The sequence below is a fragment of the Anastrepha obliqua genome, chromosome 6 (genome assembly GCF_027943255.1).
Source record: "Anastrepha obliqua isolate idAnaObli1 chromosome 6, idAnaObli1_1.0, whole genome shotgun sequence".
In the NCBI taxonomy this organism is placed as follows: domain Eukaryota; kingdom Metazoa; phylum Arthropoda; class Insecta; order Diptera; family Tephritidae; genus Anastrepha; species Anastrepha obliqua.
The window spans coordinates 9,456,842-9,479,517 of record NC_072897.1 but is presented as its reverse complement, the minus strand read 5'-3'; the positions used below and the strand labels follow the sequence as shown (position 1 = coordinate 9,479,517).

General features: G+C 40.4%; 1 protein-coding gene across 1 annotated transcript in view; it reads left to right on the top strand.

The window, feature by feature from the left end:
• The first annotated feature begins 3,893 nt into the window (after positions 1 to 3,893).
• The window catches only part of LOC129250098 (uncharacterized), a 37,378-nt gene continuing 18,595 nt past the window's right edge, over positions 3,894 to 22,676 (top strand). Inside the window, exon 1 of the mRNA XM_054889739.1 lies at positions 3,894 to 7,760. Coding sequence (XP_054745714.1) covers positions 3,894 to 7,760 — 3,867 coding nt within the window. The remainder of the gene's footprint in view (positions 7,761 to 22,676) is intronic.

The following is a 22,676-nucleotide window of genomic DNA, read 5'->3' as shown; positions in this document are numbered from 1 at the left end:
GGCAAATTTTAAAGTACCTATTTCGTACGGTCTGAAAACCTATTAAATAATAATTAAAAAAGATAACAAAACGTTTAGCATGTCGTACATACCTGCAACTTGAATTTCCATTGTACAACAGGACATAAAAACAGTAATGCTTAGAAAAATAACACTTCCCGGAACTGCGTAAGTACGGAGCGGAGACCACGCTAACTATCACTTTTCAAATTCTCTTACTTTGGAGGCACAATTATAAGTGAATTGTTTCTGCAGTTGAAATTTCTTTTGTACTCTAAGTTACTATGACTAATGAACCAACATTTAGCTAAATATTGCTGCATAATTTTTACATGACTATTTTATCCAATGTCCTATGACTGTACAGTGCAACAAAGCGAAGCCGCACGGATATAGACACAAGAAGCCTATTGCATGAAATCTGGCTACAAATATGGTGGACCCAGACGAGGGTGAATATAATTGGCCCCATGTGGATGCCGTTCTGGGCTCTCCCGAAGAAATATTGAAAGCAGTTCCGGGAAGGCTATCTCCCCAGAAGAAGAGGAGGGATCATTTTAGTGGCCCCACCACACGACGCAGTAGACGACGGTCGCTGTAAGGACAAAAGACATTTGAAGAATTAAACGAAATTCTAACGTTTGAAGAAGTAATAATTCTCTACCCAGATTTTCGTGCGCTCTTGTCACAAAATAACCGGTCATCACATTTCTAAAACAGTAGCCAACTAAAAAATTACCTATATCGTATGCTTACCTTAGCAGTTCTAAAAACCAGATTTTAATTTACAATCGAGAAGTCAGAAAAGACAAAACGAAAATATATTTCAAAGATATATTCGAGATGAAATAAATGTTATAGATAGACAAAATCGTTTTTAATGCAATTTACTGTGAAGAAGAGGTTTTTGGACAGATGCAAAGAGTCCTACTGCAAAACTTTCCGGGAGTTTGATTTGGACACAATCGTAAAACCGTAATCGATATAACCAACAAAGACAATTACGAAGAAATTTTGGTTACCGAACAATAGAGTATACAGAAACGCAAAAGAAATTTTAAGCAAATATCAAATGATTATTTTTTTCAAAATACATATAAGAAAAAGATTAACTGAACTAATAAAATCATCTAAAAATATTACATTTATTCGACAGCAAAATATGAATTTTGTGTATTGACAAATTTAAAAAATTTGGAATAGTGAAAAATTAGAGACAAGGAAAATTCCTAACATGAAGACGGGCTTAATGGAAATTCTGAATTTATTCCCAAAACAAAAATTTTGATATGCGATTATGAACTGGCATTAAAATCTGGAACAATTAGGAATTATATTAAGAATAATTAATTTCGGTATAGGTAGAACAGTTGGAGTACCACCCAGTCACAGTAAATCAAGTGACCAAAAAGAACGTCCAAATAGCACCTTAACAGAAATATTAGAATTAGTTCGTAGAGTTTTTACCGAAGACTTTTATTTAAACAAAACCCAACAGTTGCAGCTGCTACGGATCATATTTTTTAATTTCCTAGAAAAAAGTCAATATTTTTAAACACATTTGTAATCAGTGTTATCTTAGAATTAAGTAATTTTTATGAATTCTAGAAATAGAAAACAGTGAACAAGTACAGTTCAAGTTACTACTGTCATACAGGGGTCACTTTATATACGGATATGATGGCACTTGCATGACAAAAACTTACGGTTTCCCTCTTGAGCGCACAACCCTCTCATAACAGGACGCGCACGCTTGTTTTCCACCCCAACGGGTATTTTGATTCCCCATAACCGGACAGCCTACAACAATGCTTTTACGTTTTTTGTTTTTTTTTTGTTTTTTTTTTTGTCGGGACAACTAGCAAGTGCAGCACTCAGACATTAATTGAGTCCATTGTTGTACTACACTTGGATTCCCTTTTAATTTTCTTTAAATCTACCCGATCTCCGAAGAAATCTGAGTAGATCTTGTGGTGCCAAGGAGCCAAGATGGTCGCGTCTTAACACATCAGTGCCAAAAACCTCAAACCTGATTCGAGCGAAAGCAGGGCAGACACACAGGAAGTGGTCCGCCGTCTCATCCTCCTCTTCACAAGCTGGGCAGAGTACACTGTCTGAGATGCCCAACCTTTCCATGTGCTTTGCCCACAGAAAGTGGCCCGTCTCTCAGCCTACCAAGCTTGCTTGTGGGTGGTAGTTACTCATTTGCTAACCGTGGCCGTGATGGCCGCAGAAGGGAGTGGCAAAGGCTCTGATCCAAAGAAGTTGGCTCTGGCCTAAGGAGTCAGAGGTCTCGTTATCCGCGATACCCACGTGCTCCGGGACCCATGTTAGCATCAGGCTATTATGTCTACCGATTACCTGGGATTACAGGACTTCACTACCCCTGATGTGGTTGGAGTGCTGTCTAAGGCCATAAGCACAGCTTGGCTGTCGCTGCAGACACATATAGATCTGCCTCTCCATCGTTTTTCCACACCAAAGTTCATCGCTTCTTGAACAGCATACACCTCTGCTTGAAACACAGATGCATGCATTCCAAGAGCAAAGTGCAGTTTTGTCCTGCTGGATTCCACGTAGACCCCAGAGCCGGAGCCATGCTCGGTCCTGGAGCCATCCGTAAAAATGCGAAAACAGTGTTTGCCGGGCTCATTTTCTTCGTCTCCCCACAACTGAGCCTCTGGTAGCACTACACTGTATCTCTTTTCGAGTACGATTCTTGATGGCATGGAGTCAAGGGGCATGGAGAGAATCGTTGGATCGATGTCCATGTCTTCTCTGTGTTACAATGCCGGACAAGGGCCGTACCAGTTCCCACTCTGTTTCAGTCTGCAGATGGCCTTCAAGGCCTCTCCTTGGATGAAAGCATGAAGTGGTGGTAAACCAATCAGAGCATCTAGTGCCGGGCCTGAAGTAATCGGAAAAGCTCCGATACAATAGATGGCCACAGTGCGTTGTAGTCTCGATAAGGTCCTCCTGACTCCCACTAGAGAGAGTCTACTCATCCAGACCACTGATGCATAGATGATAATGGGTATTATCATAGCCGTGTAGATCCATTAGACCTTGCTAGGAGAAAGACCCCATGTTTTCCCAAAGACACCTGTTAAGGGTTTAAGGTTTATTTTCGCACAATTTGGGCTCACCCTAACTTTATTTTCGCATCACCCACAATTTTGGGCTCACCCTATTCCTTTCACTTCTCTATCGCTCACATTTCATTTCATCGTTCACTTCGCACTTCGCTGCTTTACATATTGTTGTTATCGCTCACATTTCATTTCATCGTTCACTTCGCTCTTAGCTGCTTTACACATTGTTGTTATCACTTACTCATCATTTCATCGTTCACTTCGCTCTTTGTTGCTTTACACATTGTTGTTATCAATAACTGATCATTATTTTGTGCAGAATTTAGTACATCTGCATTGCCAACAACATACATGCACATCGATACATATGTATGCCGAAAAAATACATAAATCCCACGTCGCATCGTCTTCGCATGATCTTCCCTTCACCTAGCATCGATAAAGGGATAGCGGTGCCCAAAACCATTATAAAAGGACCAGCCTACGCACCTTTTGATACAGTTTTATACAGTTTTCGTTTTCGTTTGCCATCACGGCTCCCCCGGTACTTGTAATTAAATTAAGCAAATTACTTCGTCGCCCTTTTTTTGCCTCGGGTCTAAATATTGTACGTTTTTATAAAATAAAGAATTAGTTTTTGGATCTAATTTCGAGTTTCAATTTTTCGGATAAACCTAAGTCAACTGGGTTGGCCAGTCATCATCCATAAATTGGTCCTTCGAGCCGGATTGAAGAGCTGGCCATCGCCATCGTTGTCAACCAATTGACTTAAGTTTTAATCAACACATACAAGTATTGGAAATGGAGCCTCACAATATACCTGCGGATACGTCACCACCATCAACAACCCCCTTTAGAGAAAGCGATTCGGTGCATCATGAGGCGGGAACACCACGGACTTCCCAATCCGTGTGGTCTCAGGGTAATGATGCGTCTGCTCATTTGAAAACGCAAAATGAGTACCGCATCAAGGTCAAACAGCGTCAACAAATTCTGGATAGAATCAACATCGAACGCATACTTCCGCATCTTAGCAGTATTTCCGTGCACGAGCTCGAGGCAAAATTATCGGTACTGGAACGTCAGTACGAATCATTTCACCATCTACAATCAGAATTGGAGCTAATGAACGATGAAGAATTCAATCAACCACATCGGGGTGCATTCGATGAATCCTTTTGTGCAGCGCAGGCAATCATAGTGCAGCGCATAAATGTGCTTAACCCCGCACGCCGAGAAACTATATTCAACAGCACAGCGATTGCATCTCCGTCACATCGAGTCAACCTTCCGAAACTTCAACTCACGAAATTCAATGGTCATCATCGAAATTGGATGGATTTTTACAACATGTTTTTAGCGCTCGTTCACAACAACAGCCAATTAGCAAACATCGAGAAGTTTCAGTACCTCCGATCATGTCTCGTCGACTCAGCAGCTAGCCTCATAGAATCGTTTGAGGTGACCGATGAAAATTATATCAAGGCGTTGGATCTGTTACAGTCTAGATATGGAAACAAGCGACTAATTGTCCAAGCTCATATCCAACATATTTTCGAAGTACAGGGAGAAACAAGGCCGAATGCATCATCGATGAGGGCGTTCATAGACGTCGTCAATACCAACTTACGAGCTGTGCAATCACTAGCTTCAAATCAGCAAGTATCAGATGGCATACTCTTGCATCTGGTATCCTCAAAGCTCAATACAGACACGAAGGCCAAGTGGGAGGAAGAGGTTACCCACTTGTTTGATCAGCGATCAACTGCCATGAGTTTTCAACTGCCCACTTGGGAGGACTTAGCAAAATTCTTAGAACGTCGTTGTCAAATTGCAGATATTTTGGAAGCCGGGCAGCCTAAAACACTCGTACCAAGAACTCAGCTAACAACACATAGGCACAACAAACATGACGAAAAATGGGCCATGGTGAGTACCAAACAAGCAAAGTGTGAATTTTGCAATGCGGTTCCCCATCATAATGCCTTCAAATGCGACACGTTCCGTGCCATGGATCCACTTGCAAGATATAACTGTGTGAAAGGACTGAACTTGTGCTTGAATTGCCTTGGATCAGGTCATAAATCGAATGATTGTCCTTCAGTCCATCGCTGTAAACACTGCAATGTAAAACATCATACACTATTACATCGAAATGATTCAGCCATTACCAACATATCACCAAGAGCAGGTTTGCTCTCATCATCTGCTCTTAAGGTGAGTCTCGATCAATCAGAAGTTATTCTTGGAACAGCAATTATTCATGTTTTTAATTCTCGGGGAGTGAGCATCCGAGCTCGCGCTCTGCTAGATTCCGGATCTCAACTGCATTTCATCACGGAGAAATTGGCACAACATTTAAGAGTAACTCGAAAGGGAGTAGATATCGACGTCAGTGGAATAGGTCAAAGGAGAACAAAGGCGCAACATTTATGTTGCATAACGATTAAATCTCTAACCGAAGAGTATAGTGCTACCATTGATGCACTAATCATACCATCCATTACGTCATGTCAACCTAGTCGTCGCATCGATCAGTCAACCATTTCGATTCCAGATACCATTTCCATCGCTGATCCGACATTCAACATACCAGGACAAATTGACATACTCATTGGAGCAGGATTATTTTTTGAGATACTTAGTAAGGGCCAAATACGTCTCAATGGTCCAGTAATACAAAATACCAAATTTGGTTGGGTGGTTGCAGGAGCAATTCCTGCGCACATAACATCAGCAGCTGATCCATCACCTCCATACAAAGCATTCACATCAGTCACATCAGAGTCCATTTTAGATAAGCTCCTGGAAAGGTTTTGGGCAATCGAAGACATTCCAGCATCGTCATCGTCGACTCTATCATCGGATGAGCTCGAATGTGAATCCTATTTCAGCTCTACTACTCACAGGTGTCCCGTTACCAACAAGTTCATTGTTCGCCTTCCATTTCGTGACGAACCGCATCACCTGGGTTCTTCAGAAGAAACCGCAGGCAAAAGAATGTTTTCGTTAGAATCCAAACTGAATCAAAACTCAAATCTTCGCAGAGATTACAATGAATTCATGGAAGAATATATCAATATGAAGCATATGATTCCATTTAATTTAGAATATTCACCAAGAAATCGCCTAAACTATATTCCCCACCACGGGGTCACAAAACTTGATAGCTCGACTACTAAGCTGCGGGTAGTCTTTGACGCCTCCTGCAAAACCTCAAATGGATGTTGCCTAAACGATATGTTGAGAGTTGGTCCCCAGCTACAAGATACGATATTTACAATTTTGACCCGATTCAGAAGACACAAATATGTCATTATGGCTGACATTGCCAAAATGTATAGGCAAATCTGGGTCGACGATCGAGATACCCAATGGCAATGCATTTTCTGGCGCCCTACCTCTCAACAACCACTTACCACATATCAGCTACAAACAGTTACTTATGGTACTAGTTGCGCACCGTACCTTGCGGTAAAATGTCTACAACAGCTGGCAATTGATGAAGCAAAAACTTACCCAATCGGATCAAATGTAACACTAAGCGACTTCTATGTAGACAATTTAATAAGCGGCGCAGCTAGTATCGGCGAGGTCATCGAAATCAAAAATCAAACCATAAACTTACTCAATTGCGCGGGATTTCCTTTACGAAAATTTGCATCGAACGCATCCGAAATTGTTGCCGATATTTTACCAGAAGACAAAGAAGAGACAATTCGTTTCCATGACACTGAGTTGGTAAAAACGTTAGGGTTAAAATGGTCACCAGTTGAGGATTGCTTTCTATTTCATTTGGTAGCGAATAATAGCGTTAAAACTACAAAGCGTTCAATTCTATCAAAATTGGCAAGTTTTTTTGATCCGATAGGTCTCCTCAATCCTCTGATTGTAACATGCAAAATTTTGATGCAACAACTGTGGAAGCTGAAGTCGCCATGGGATGATGAGGTCCCACCCACGATCAAGGTTCATTGGGAACTATTCAATAAACAACTACCGCTTTTACAAACATTTAAAATACCCAGGTATGCTAATATTGATATCAATACTAAACTTCACGCATTTGCAGATGCAAGCACTAAGGCATATGGAGCATGTGTGTATGCAGCATGGAGTGATGCATATGGTGTGCATTCGTCACTACTCTGTGCTAAATCTCGAGTGGCACCAACGACAGAGATTACATTACCTAGGCTAGAACTTTGTGCAGCTCTAATGGCCGCAGAACTGATGTCGGCAGTTAACAACATACTCAATCTTCCTAGCGCAAATGTGTACTGCTGGTCAGATAGCACAATTGCGCTTGCTTGGATAGCAGGTGAACCGTCGAGATGGAACGTTTTCGTGGCCAACAGGGTAGCAAAAATACAGCAATTAACGAAAACCTTTTCCTGGAATCACGTACCAACAGACCAGAATCCCGCTGATATTGTATCACGTGGAGCATGTGCCAGCGAACTTTTACGAAACACACTTTGGTGGCACGGACCAGAATTTATCCAACAGAGCTGTGATTATTGGCCTTCAGCAGTGCATGTACCACAAAACGAATTACCAGAACAGCGGCTTCAAAGAACTGCATTAATTGCTATTCCAACTTCTGACTTCATTAGTAAACACAAGTATGTTAATAGCTACATGAAATTGCTGAGAATTTTTGCTTATGTAAGTCGATTTATTCGTGGATGTCGAAAGCAGTCATCAGTTAATGATTGCATCAACATATCGGCACCTGAAATGGATGAAGCATTAGAATTGATATGCAGACACATTCAATATATTTCATTTTCAGAAAACATCCACGCCATTGAGATTGGAGAACAACATCGCAACTCAAAGCTAATTTCATTGTCGCCATTTTTGCATAAGAACTTACTCAGAGTTGGAGGGCGACTTAAAAATTCATTATTGCCTTTTAACAGTAAACATCCAATTCTACTTCCATCATCACACGCATTTGTAAATACATTAATTCGACATTTTCATCATCATCACTTGCACGCCGGAGTCCAAACGCTTCAAAACATTTTGAGAGACAAGTTCTGGATAACAAACGCACGCCATGTTATCCCAATTATTGCTGAGCAAATTATGGGGCATCTTCCAGCCGATCGAGTCCAGCAAACTTACCTGTTCGAAGTGACAGGAGTGGATTATTGTGGACCTGTCCTTATAACTCAACGAATTCGCGGCCGTTCACCAATTAAGTCTTATATTGCAGTATTTATTTGTTTTGTAACTAAGGCAGTACACTTAGAAGTTGTACCCAACTTGTCCACACAAGCATTTATGTATAATTTAAGTATAATTTGCTGATTATTTTGGAGTAGTTGACTCCAACCGGGGGAGGATGTTAAGGGTTTAAGGTTTATTTTCGCACAATTTGGGCTCACCCTAACTTTATTTTCGCATCACCCACAATTTTGGGCTCACCCTATTCCTTTCACTTCTCTATCGCTCACATTTCATTTCATCGTTCACTTCGCTCTTCGCTGTTTTACATATTGTTGTTATCGCTCACATTTCATTTCATCGTTCACTTCGCTCTTCGCTGCTTTACACATTGTTGTTATCACTTACTCATCATTTCATCGTTCACTTCGCTCTTCGCTGCTTTACACATTGTTGTTATCAATAACTGATCATTATTTTGTGCAGAATTTAGTACATCTGCATTGCCAACAACATACATGCACATCGATACATATGTATGCCGAAAAAATACATAAATCCCACGTCGCATCGTCTTCGCATGATCTTCCCTTCACCTAGCATCGATAAAGGGATAGCGGTGCCCAAAACCATTATAAAAGGACCAGCCTACGCACCTATTGATACAGTTTTATACAGTTTTCGTTTTCGTTTGCCATCACGGCTCCCCCGGTACTTGTAATTAAATTAAGCAAATTACTTCGTCGCCCTTTTTTTGCCTCGGGTCTAAATATTGTACGTTTTTATAAAATAAAGAATTAGTTTTTGGATCTAATTTCGAGTTTCAATTTTGCGGATAAACCTAAGTCAACTGGGTTGGCCAGTCATCATCCAACACCTTTGCACTGCCAGAAAGCTGTCAGTGCTTTGGATGCCTTTGTTTCAACGTGTGATTTCCATAGCAGTTTACTATCGAGGATTACTCCAAGATATTTAATTTCCTTGGATAGCTGGATTGTGACTCCTTTAGCTTTGGCAGAACGAGTCCATCAAGCTTCCTCTTTCTGGTAAAGAGGACAATACCAGTTTTGGCGGGATTTGCCGATAGCCCATTCGCACAGCACCAAGTGTCAATCCGATCCAGAGTTTTCTGCACTTTCCTGCAGATGTTCATAAGCGAAGGGCCTGTTACCAAACAAGCAACATCGTCCGCATATGCTTGTGCCTAGACTCCCGAATCGTTTAAGGTGGTGAGTAGAGGATCGATTACCGTGCACCAGAGCAATGGAGACAGCACACCGCCATGGGGGCAGCCTCTATTAACCCCAGATGACACCAGGAGATATTCCTCTGCTCGCACCGAAACGATTCTTTGGGCCAGCATCGAACGAATCCAATTTACTAGCACCCGGTCTGCGCCGTGCCTACTAGCAGAGTTACACATACCACCAAAAGTGCCATTATCAAACGCCCCCTCTATGTCTAAAAAGATGCCCACAGCGTAGTCCCTCCTGTCGATGGCAAGCTCTACCCTAGCAACAAGGTTTTGCAGTGCTGACTCACAGCATTTTCTAGTCTGATAGGCATGCTGAAAACGAGACAGAGGGTGAGCCTTCAGCGACTTCTGACGTATGCGCAGTTCCACCAGTCGTTCGAGACTTTTCAGCATGAAAGAGGTCATGCGGATGGGTCTAAGGCTTTTGGGGCTGGTGCAGTCGTCTTTTCCAACCTTGGGGATGAAGGCGACCCTCACCATCCTCCAAGAGCGTGGTATGTAAGCCAGTGCCAGGCATGCCGAGAAGATTTTCTTCAGGGCTGCTGTCACGAACTCTGCACCCTCTTTCAGCATGGCAGGATATATGCCATCTGGTCCGGGCGACTTGTAGCCGCCAAAAGATTTGATGGCAAATCGAACGGCGGCCTCATTCACCACAGATCTGGCAACGAACCAGTCATGTCGAGAAGGTGTAACAGCTCTGACAACCGCCTCTATCAATAAGGGCTTTTGCCGGCTGATGCTTATCGATTACCAGGAAAGTGAGATTCCATCAGCAACTGAGTGTCTCACTTTTTCGCTCCGTGAAGGAGCCATCAGATTTCCTAAGTGACCACAGCTTTGCAGTTGGGTCCCTTTTCAGGATCCTAACCAATTTCGCCGTGTCACTCAGAGATTCAATAGCGCTGCAGAATTCCCTAAATGAGGCTCTTTTCGATTCCCGAATAAGCCTCTTGTAGTTCTTCTGAACATCACGGTATCGCTCCCAGTCCTTAGGAAGATTAGTCTTGAGGGCCCGGTTTAGAAGTTTTCTCGACTCACGCCTCAACATCTGGAGCTCTCGATTCCACCAAGGAACGGAGTCCGGCTAGGGAGAGGTCGAATAGGACAGGTTGACTCAAAACATTCAGTTAGGGCAGCGTTGAGTTTCTCAACAGCCGCCTCAATGGCCTGTTCTTTTCGAAGTCTTGGTGGCGCAACGTCAAGGTCCCGCAACGGCTCCCTAAACTTCTGCCAGTCTGTTTTTCTTAGGTTTCTAGAGGGCAATGGCATTTGTGCCTCCTCACCACACTGAAACTCCATGTACCTGTGGTCCGAGCACGAATCTTCGGCAAGGACTCTCCAGTTCATGATTGACCACCCAAGTTTTGAGTTTGATAGGGTAAGATCAATCTCCTCCTGCCTTCTAGCTGTTACAAACGTTGGCTGTGAGCCCTTGTGTAGTATGTCTAGGCAGGAGGACACGATAAATTCGAATAGTCGAGAGCCCCGTCCATTGCACTTGCTGCTGCCCCAGATTGTATGCTGGGCATTAGCATCGCAACATAGGATGAGGCCCAGACTGCGCCGCTCACAGAACCTCACGAGACTAGTGGCCTTCCCGGGTGGTGGCCGTTCCAGAGCATCGTTAGGAAAATAAGCAGATGCAATCACAAACTTCGACCATCCGCGTCTACCTCTGTAACACACCTCAGCCGGTACCAGATCTTGGCAGCAGAATTGCTCAAGACCCGTCACAGTGATATGGGATGATACTATAAGACCGGTCCGTGGCCCCTTTCAGCGCACTTAAGCCACAGAGACGGCCCCTAAAGACCCAGGGCTCTTGCACTGCTGTTATGTTGGATAATGTGTGCAGCTGGGAAAGCCTTCTACTTAGTAGTGCAGTAGCGGCTTTGGAATGCTGCAAGTTAGTTCGCGTCACCGTCAAGGCACGGTAGCTACAGGAATCGTCCGAGCCAATCATTTGGGAAAGACATGGAAGCTGACCGTCCCAAAGAAGAGACTCAGACGGTTCCCGTACAGTGAGCCCATGACATCAACACTGGCCTCGTCCACTCGCACCACAAGAGCAGCCCCTTCCTTCCCTTCCCAGTTTTTGCTCTTGGTGTACGAGACGACTCGCGAAAGCCTCGTGTTGATGCCCGGATTTTGGGCACGTCGACAGGATAGGACATCCGCCGTGGACAGGTCTGGATCCAGAATCCAGCAGATGGCCTTCTCTCTCGCTGTAGACTGCGAAGCGAATGGTCCCCATGGGGGGCACGTTATTGACCACGGTCCTGATCCACTCGAAGTTGGCCAGAGACGCGCACGTCACCTTTATGGTGCCGTCCTTTGTCTCATAGCCCTTCGCGTTGGCTTCAGGACCGGAGGCAATAACCTGACCTTTCTCCGCTTACCTCGAGAGCGAGACAACTTGGGAGTGCCCGTGCCCACCGAGGATTCGGTAGCTTCCGTGGGTGTCACTTCCGCTGACCGAGGTCTTTTGGAAGATACAGACGCAGAAGGGCCGGCAGAGCCACATGACGATTTCTCCCGCATGAGCCTTGCCCGCCGCTTTCTTCTCTTCCTCCTTGCCACGCTCTTCGATTTCCCTGCTTCTTTGGGAGGTCGTGCGGCCACCGAAGAGACCTCACAACTCAGGCCCTCCGAAGCAGGGAAACGTTTCTCAGACTCTGAAGGAGAGGAGATTGCGATAGCAACCCCCGTCTCCTCCAGGATGCGCTCTCGCTCGTAGAGCTGAGAGACTTAGCTAATATTTGGGGCCTCCAGAATCCATGACCCTGCCGCCGAAGCGGGTGCATTGCCACTTGTGTGGATTCCACCTGAAGTAATAATGCTATTGTTTTCCATTACCTTTTGGTTTTTTTCGGGACTCCTCCCTAGCCAGTTTGGTGCGCGGTTACGTTTACTATCTACCTTATTCGTACAGCTGTTGCTTATCAGGCATACTTATAAGAAGCAAAGCTAAAGAAATTTCAGTGAGAAATCTACAAGATCTCCTGCATTTCGCAGCATAAATTTGAACAAGTCACCCGTTACGTGACGATCAAACAAAAATCCTTGGATGACGTCTGATTTGAGCGGAGCGTTGCTCTATTTCTGGATAATGTGGCTTCCCATCCTCGCGATCTAAAATGGAAAAGTGGTGAAGTTATTTTTTCCCAGGAAACAAAAATGGCAACCGTAAGCAAGGTTTTCTGATAATTCAAGTTAAGACTGAGCTTTCCTCGAAAATAAATATGCATCAAAATATTATTCCACCTAACGGTATTTCGCAGGAGTAAAACTTCATCAGCTGCAATACTGTGCTTGATTTATTGGTTCACTTGATTAGAGGTACTAACCAAATAATGAAAAATATAGCATTTTAGTATTGTTGCATAAATGTAGCGCATTTGATACGAGGGGCGCCTTTTATATTTCGGTATTTGGCAACCATGGTGTTGCAATCTGGCAACTGAGAGCTGTATCACAAAGTTTGACATTTTTTGGCTTTTGCGTACTCAGAACGTTTTGACATACCAGCGCTATTCGCGTTATATACAGTAACTTAAAAGATTCATCTCGGTCCAAAAATGGAATTATGGTATGGTGAATTCAATCGTGGTCGTAGTTCACTCCAAGACGGATTTCGTGAAGGTCGTCCAAAATCAGTTGTTGTTCCGAAAACCATTGATGCTGTGCGCGAACTGATATTGCAAGATCGTCATGTGACCTATCGTGAGATTGAGACAATCTTAGGCATTAGTGGGACCAGCATACATTCAATATTGCATAAACATTTGACTGTCAAAAAAATTTGTTCGCGTTGGATCCCACACAATTTGTCAATCGCTCAAAAAAAGACTCGTGTCGATTGGTCGAAGGAAATGCTCAAAAAATACGATCGCGGTGCTTCGAAACACGTCTATGACATCGTGACAGGTGATGAATCATGGATTTACGCATATGAGCCCGAAAGTAAACAGCAGTCGACTGTATGGGTGTTTCAAGATGAGCCAAATCCAACAAAAGTTGTTCGCGCACGAAGCACTTCCAAGCAAATGGTCGCCTGTTTTTTTCGGAAAAACTGGACATGTCGTAACCGTACCACTAGAACAACGCAGAACAGTAAATTCTGAGTGGTACACAACCATTTGTTTGCCAGTTGTCTTCCAAGAAATTAGGAAAACCAATCGCCAAAGACGGATCACTCTTCACCAGGACAATGCGAGCTCTCACACATCGGCTCAAACAACTGCATTTTTGAGCACCCAAAACATCGAATTATTGGGTCATCCGCCGTATAGTCTTGACTTGGCACCGAATGACTTCTTTTTATTCCCGTACGTAAAAAACAAACTGAGAGGTCAACGTTTTTCGACACCTGAAGAAGCGGTTGCGGCATTCAGAATGGATGTTTTGGAGGTACCTCATTCAGAGTGGCAAAAGTGCTTCGACAATTGGTTCAAACGCATGCAAAAGTGTATAGATCTTCATGGAGAATATTTTGAAAAACAATAAAGTGATTTTCGATGATTAAAATTTGTTTTCGTTCTCTAATCCCGACATATAAAAGGCACCCCTCGTACTATGGTAAAATTTTGATTTACCTAGTTTTGATTTTTGTAGGATTTTTATATAAAAAATACCAGTCTAACGGTTAGACGCGATAGAAGTGAAACCTTCCGTAAAACAAACTGAGAGAGAATAAGACGAAAGCAGCATTAGAAGCGGGATAATTATAGGTTCATTATAATATTGCTATAATGTTCATATTTTATTTTCTTCATTTTATTATTATTCATCCTCAATGTTTTCAATTTCAACAAATGATACGAGTGGCTTATGATAGCTAAAATATGATACAAATGCTTTGGTTTCGATGTTGTCAACATATCTTTAAAATACCGCGTCAAATGTTGTTTTTGATCGTGTTGTCGATTCAGTGCGATTGTTACACATTTTTAAATTGAATGTTGTATTGAGAACGTCAATTAAAGGAACCGCTGTGTCCAATGCAAAATTTACGTTAAAATCGCCACTTAAAATCATTGGAACTTTATTGTAATCTATTCTAAGTATCCGCGATACTTCTGGTGTATACTTTATTAAATTTTCGTGAATGAATTCCGTGATGCTATTTATTGATTTTTTTTTCTGTCGATATTCACGACACTTTTCTGCATTATTTTTCGGCATAATTGCGGTAAATATTTAAAAATGAAAATATTTACGAATATAAAAATACACACGCGGTTGCTATTATGAGCGTCCCCAGCAAAACCTGCGTGACCGAAACACTAACACAATTACATTTTTTTGAATGTTACAAACACATATGCACGCAGGTTTTGCTGGGGCGTGACCGAAACTCTAACACAATTACACATATGCACTCGTATTTGTTTGAAAATCGACTTTTGTTTTTGGTTCTCCGTCACCTTTGGAAAATGTGTAAACAGTAAGCAAACTTTATTCATATATTTTTCCTCATTTTTGCATCAGTAAAATTAAACAAACGCCGTACCCGAATGGGTTGGTGCGTGACTACTATTCAGAATTCACAGAGAGAACGTCAGTTCGAATCTCGGTGAAAACACCAAAATTAAGGAAAACTATTTTTCTAATAGCGCTCACCCCTCAGCAGGCAATGGCAAAACACCGAGTGTATTTCTGCCATGAAAAAAGGCTCCTCATAAACATATCATAAAATAAAATAAAATAACTGTATAAAAAAATTTTTTTTCTTGTGATTCGAACCAAGGATTTTGGATCGGAAGCTCACATTGCTAGTCGCTCGGCTACCCCGCCATGGTGTCGGCGCTGGCTTAAAAGTTATAATAAGTTATAATAATAAGTGTTCCTCGAATCTCGAATTAACGAGAGTCGACTGTACATAAATATGTGCATACATATTTGTAAGCTGCACGTGTTGACTTTATGGGTCATAACTTCTAAAATTTTTCGTCGATTCAAACAAACTTAGGCTTAAAATGTAGGTGACAAAATTTTCTTACAGAAAACCTACCTTATGCCGATATAAAAAAATTTTATGTTCCAGAAAAATGTTAATAAACTTTGGTAATTTAGTAAAAAACGTCAAAAATGTCTTTTTTTTACTTTCAACAGCTGTTTTGCGAAAACTGCGACTTCCATTGACACGAATTATATTATATATTGCCATGTACGATATATGTGTGCCTTTCGAAATTTATGCACTTCAAAGAAATGGCGTGCATTGTTTTCGAGATTCCAGGTAATAACTGCACTATTTCCCAAAAAAACAGGTTTTTTGGGAATATCTCGGAAACCGTTCTTTGAGAAAAAAAAATTCATTTTTGGTTTCAGCGACCTTAAATTAGTTTAGAAACGATTTTTGGTCCATCACCATTTTTGAAAGTGAAAATTCGTAAACTAGTGTAATTGATGAGCTGTCAATTTTTGTCGTGGCAAGTGCGTATGCATATCCATATGTACGTAAATATGTCTTCTAATCTGACATAATGGCGACATTCTTAGTGAATGGTGATTGTTTTAGCTGCTTTCAAATTGTTCGCAGAATCACACACTAATGATGTAAACAAAAGCCGCCATTAGCTTAAAACCAGTTTACGTCTTCGAAATTTCATATTATTAAAAATTTCAAAACCATTCTTTTTTCCTTTTTCTTATAAAAGATAAATACTTAATTAAGATATATATTCACGTATGGGATTATCCAATCAGTAAAAAATGTACGAAATAAGTAATAAAGCCGTGAAGTTAGAAATTTACTTTGAAACCAGATTGCTGATTGTTTTATGCTGTAGCGTATGTATAGTGTGCTCATGCCGCCGTAGCCGAATGGGTTGGTGCGTGACTACCATTCGGGATTCAGAGAGAGCGTAGGTTTGAATCTGAGTGAAAGACCAAAATGAGGAAAATTTTTTTCTAATAGCGGTCGCCCCTCGGCAGGCAATGGCGAACCTTTGAGTGTATTTCTGCCATGAAAAAGCTCCTCATAAAAAATATCTGACATTCGGATTCAAACTGTAGGCCCTTCCATTTGTCGAACAACATCAACAATTAGGAGGGTGTGCGCGCCAATTATGTATATATATATATATATACACATATGTATACCTTTTTCTTCTGGTAACGAATACGAACTCTTGAGAATTTTTAGCGTGTCGTGCATGGCACGGCACTTGCTTGACTGCGACGCTTTCTGAGCGGGCACAAATAAAAAATGTTGTTATCCGAAATCTGGACGTATTTGGATTGTAGAAATGTTTCAGACAAAAATGTTAACTCTCCTTTTAGACTTAATTTCGTCGAAAATACAAAACCTATGAAAAACACAAATCCGAATATCAAAGATTCTGCGTAGTTTTGCGCGCATAGGAATACATTTTTAACAAAATTCATCCATTTTTGACCACTGTTTATATATGACACCATAATTTACGTATTCCATTATTTTTATACTCCTTACTTCATGCTTTGAGTAAGTGATAACATAGTCACAAGCTCGAACAAAAATTATTTGGTATGGGGTCACACATGTTGCGTGACTCATTTTTGTGAAGTATGACAATAATTCGGATTCATGTGGAATGAGCAGGAAATTGAAAAATATGGCATTTTGTAGTTCAAATTCAGCATACATATGTTTTAGAGGTCAGTTGATGTGTGAGTTCGATATGTGAGTTTAATACGCACGTTTGTTGCAATTTTTGTAAAGCCCCTGAGGCTGCGATGTTTTATTATATATATATACATATAATTAGCGCGTACACCCTTTTTGGGTGTTTGGCCGAGCTCCTCCTATTTGTCGCATGCGTCTTGATGTTCTTCCACAAATGGAGGGACCTACAGTTTCAAGCCGAGGAGGAGCTTTTTCATGGCAGAAATACACTCGGAAGTTTGCCATTGCCTGTCGAGGGGCGACGGCTATTAAAAAAATGTTTTTCTTAATTTTTGTGTTTCACCGAGTTTCGAACCTATGTTCTCTCAGTGAATTCCGAATGGTAGTCACGCACCAACCCATTCGGCAACGGCGGCCGCGATGTTTTATTGCTTCATTGAATTACTCTATGATTGCTTCTACAAGATCCGTAGATGCTTGGTACCAGGTTCAAATCCTGCAACCGGCATCTCCGTACATTGATTTATGTAGGTCACATACATATAATATATGTATGTACATAGGTACTTTTTAAATAATTTTTCACACTTCACTATAATAATAAAAATAAAAATTTGTTTCATAATCAACACTTTGGTGATCACTAAACAATTCATCAACTGTTCGCTGAGTACGCTAAAAGTTTTGAATTTTTACTGGACATTTGAATTAGTAGGTTTTGACATTGCATTCTTATTCAGTGTGAATTTTTTTCTCGATATTTGAATTGGTAGGCTATGGCATTGCATTTTTATTCAGTTTCAGTTGTCTTATGCGTTTAATAGTACAAAAGTAATTAGTTAGTGAAAAAATGAGTTCAAAATCATTATCAGGCATTCCGAAAAAAAAATTACGTTCTGAGCAAAAAATATTTCTTGTGGGTGAATGTGAAAGTGTTATTTTGGGGGCCAAGTTGCCATCAATGAAACAGGTGCTCCAATTATTGGTTTACAAAATGAGGCACGAAAACTTGACTTTGGAAAGCAGTATGAAATACACGATTGGTGCCACGGTTGAATTTTGGATTGTATTAAAAAACTTAAAAATCTTTACGAGAAATGGAGAAATTTACAAAAACATTCCAAGACTCCTAACGAGAAGTGTCGTAAACGAAAGCGTGTTGAACGCCGTCAATAAAAATGGAAGATTTAATTCTTAATCGAACAACATTACATTCGATGAGGAGAGATTATCGTCGCAGACAAGCTCAAGAGATTATTAATGGATTCAATATATTGGTTTTACTGAATATGTTTATAAGATTTTGGATTCTTGACCTTTGTTTTTACTTGTTTGTAGATTCCCGACGCTTTTGTCCTTCACTGGATGGCAAGCTGCTTGCAGAAATCCGAGGCACAGAAAAGAAAGATAGATTCTCTCTCGTTGTCACAGGAGAAAATATGGAAAAACTGCTGGGGATACCAAAAATTGAAAGTTCAACGGGAGATGCAATAGCTGCAGAAATACATAATTTTTTGTGCAAGTGGAAGCTCGATGATTTGGCGGAAATTGTATCATTTGATACAACAGCTGCTAATACGCGAGTTAATAATGGAACAGCGTTCTTGCTTGAAAAAAAGTTCGGCCGAAATCTACTTTTCTTTCCCTGTCGTCACCATGTTAGTGAGTTGCTAGTCAAAGCAGTGTTCGAACTAAATTTTGGCAAATCATCAGCACCGGAAGTTCCCTTATTCAATCGTTTCTCTAACAGCTGGAAAAACATTAATTCTAAGTCATTCAAAAGTGGAATATCGGAAAATGAAGTTCGGAAAGTCTTTACAATAGCTGAAGTGGAAATATTTAAGAATTTTTGTCTAACTGCATTAAATAGTCACCACACTCGTGCCGATTATAAAGAATTACTACAACTATCGTTGCTCCTTGTTGGGGAAGACGTACCAAATTTTTCGTACCTCACATACGGTCACCTGGTGCAACATCACACGCAAGGTTTATGTCGTAGTGACTATATTGCTACAAAATGTTTCTGTTTTGCGAGCAATTCGTGCTAACGACTTCAGAGATAAAGAGTCTAAGAAGCGTTTGCATCTACGTTCCATATTGGTTTCGTTGTGTGGATCCAATAGCTGCTCCACAAAATGACCTTAAGCTCATTCAAGATGTGATTGTATATTTTCATAAGAATGTATCCAATGCCTTGTTACATAAAATTAAAAATCGTCTATGGTATTTGTCGGAAGAGGCGGTTGGCCTTTCATTTTTTGATGATCAAATTCCTTCACATATTAAGCGAAAAATGGTGGAAGCAATTACTAGCGATAACCAGAAGGAAGATGCTGTTCCAAAGAGAGTTGTTGCAACAATGTCAGAAATAACGCTTTACGGCAGCAAGAATATAAATGATTTTGTAAAAATTGTGATTTTTTGAAATTGTCCATACTTTGAGATCAAATGGGCACGGTTAGGCATCATCGGATCGGGTTAAAAAATTACACCGTTTTTTATTACTCCTAACCTCATGTTTTAAGACCCGAAAATTTATGGATTTCCACAAAAAAAAAGTTACGGCCTGTCTAATGTACATGTATAAGTAGATTGCTAATTTCGCTTTATAGACTTGGTGATTCGAATGGTGATATTTTTGCTGTGGTGAGTGCGTGCCGTGGTATATAGGGGAAAGTGGGGTACCTGTGACACTTTTTTTGCGAAGCCATGTTTCTCGAATATTTTTCGAGAAAAGCGTAGATTTTAGAAATTGATCGTAACTATAGAAATTAATCTTAATATTTAACTGGCCAAGGAGTTAAGAAAAACAGTATAAATACCTTATTCGGCCTCTTTTTTAAAAATAGCCAATTTTTCAAATTTGCCCCGCCGAAGGGGGACCCTTGACTTTTAAAAGGGCACATTTGACCATCGTGTTGTTTACTTTATTTTATATTAACAATAACGTAAAAAACAAGACGTTATTTCAAAAAACAAAATAAATATATTTATTTCAACAAAACAAAAGCACAGGCTTCTTTTTTCCATTGAAGTTACAACAAAATAATATTATATCATAGTAAAAATTTGTAAGAGAGAACAAACGTTAATAGAAAGTATTTGATTATTTAATATAGCAGTCTTCAAAGTTAACATAAAATAAATACTTCGTCCGGCATCAAGATGTGCCAGCTGGATAATTTAAGTTCAATTTCACTTCTTGAAGCTAGTGCGATGTCTTCTACGTCTGGTTTTACAAACACCCAGTTAAATGTTGCAAATCTTCGTAAATAATTAATGTTGAAAGCGTTATTACTGAACTTTCCCGTTATATCACCAATACTGGGTTGCCCATATTCGACGGACCCATGTGTTTTGTTTTTAAATCAAAGAAAACCACAATTTTTTTGAGTTAGACGATAATAATCATTTAATTTGGTTCAAGTAGATTTGTTGACATAATTTTTGGATATGATATCTCGCAAATGGCCGCCTTGAGCCTGTGCGGCGTATTGTGCCCGTTTTGCAGTATTTTCCATAGTTTTAGCTAATATTTAGGCTGGAATAGCGGCTATTTCCTCACGGATGTTGTTCTTGAGCTCTTCTATGGTCTTTGGCTTATTAATATTAACCTTTGATTTTAAATATCCCCACAAGAAGAAGTCAGGTGGCGTTAAATCGGGCGAACGTGGTGGCCAGTCAAAATCGCCATTTTTCGACATCAAACGACGAGGAAACAATTTCTTCAAAAAATCGATTGTGGTGTGAGCTGTGTGTGGTGGAGCGCCGTCTTGTTGAAACCATAACTGCCTCATACGCTTTCGACGAATAATTGGCATCACAAAAGTGGTTATCATATCGCGATAACGCTCCTGACTGACGGTAACAGCTTGACCATCTTCATTTTCGAAGAAAAACGGCCCAATAATCGTTTTCGCACTAACGCCGCACCAAACAGTGACTTTTTCGTCGTAAAGAGGTACCTCTTAAATTTTGTGAGAATTTTCAGTGTCGTAAATACGGCAATTTTGCTTGTTTACCGTCCCATTCAATAAGAAATGAGCCTCATCGGACATGATGATTTTGTTCTTCTTCTGTTGACTTCTCTTGTTAAATGTAAATTTCAACAATTTGGGAGCGCTCGCGTGGCGTATACTGTTCCATGGTAAAAATCTGCTTGGACTGACGCTTGCAACGCGGTATGCAGAGAACGTTAATGTATAGAGAAGTCTCAATGACAGGAACGTATGGAATTTCGAGGGGTACTCGTCTCGCGAAGACAATTTCACCATAGACACATTTTTCAACAAAAATTAACAGTAAGGGGCTGAACTATGTAAATTTAGCAGCAGTCGATAAGAATTTCTTGGTGATTAGAAGCAAAGAATGTTAGGTAGCTTTTTAATATGACCTATATATTCGTATTTTTCCAAATCATCCAAAATTATATACATATGTATGTTATGTCTGTCTGTCTGGTGTCTGTAAAACTTTGTTGAATCCCTTCAAATCCTCTATAGAAAACGCTTCATTACCAGGCGCACAGGAAGATGGCATATGCAAATGTAAATTTGCGAATTTGTGAATTTATATACATATGCGCATATGTATATGCTGTGTGTATGTATGCTCACTAGCGACAGCTCAAAATAAAACGGTAGACTTCTCAAGAAATCCAGCGCGCACTCATAGGCGCTGCGCACATTCATAGGCACAGCATTGTACATATACACATATTTACATATATTGATGCATACATATGTACGAAGCCGCGGGCAATCGACTTGACAAAAATTCAAGATTTATCAAATATTGGCAAATAATTCTACGCGAAATATTCCAATATTGACTATTTTCGAATTGTCGAGAAAATTGAACGTACATAGATATAGTTAGGGGGCATCAAGTGTGCATATACGCACATGCACATACGTCGATGCATATGCAGAAGAAGTTGTTTTAGCATTTTCAGGAATTCGATCATTCGACTGTTTACTTCCTAATTATTGCATGAAATATGATAAGGCGATGCTCGTGAGATAGGTCATTGTTGCTGCAGTGCGTGTGCACATACATTTGTAACACTATAAGAATTGAAGATGCAATTGAACTTTTGCACAAATATAACTAAAAAAATATATGTACATATATACAATAGGTTCTGTTTTTATGCGGCTTTTTTTATGCGGTTTTGAAATAGTGCGGTTTTTTTTTAAATTACAAAATGCATGTCGACCTATCGGGAATTGTACATATAAACAAGATTCTAAACCAGCTAAGCAAAAACTCATCACAGATTACATCAGAAATGCTAACCCTACAAGTATGGAACCGCCTGCATAACTACCTAGATCAGACGTGTACATTTCCTAAAGTGACAAAAGTGATTTTACGCCAAATCCTAAACGAACGCGCAACATGTGGGTATTGTCTGATTCTATTTCTGACTTAAATTTATTTTTCGATTCTGACGTTTCTTAAATAAAGATATAATTTTCAAAAATACAATATTTTGTTTATGCGATTTTATTTATTTATTTCAGATTCACGCGGT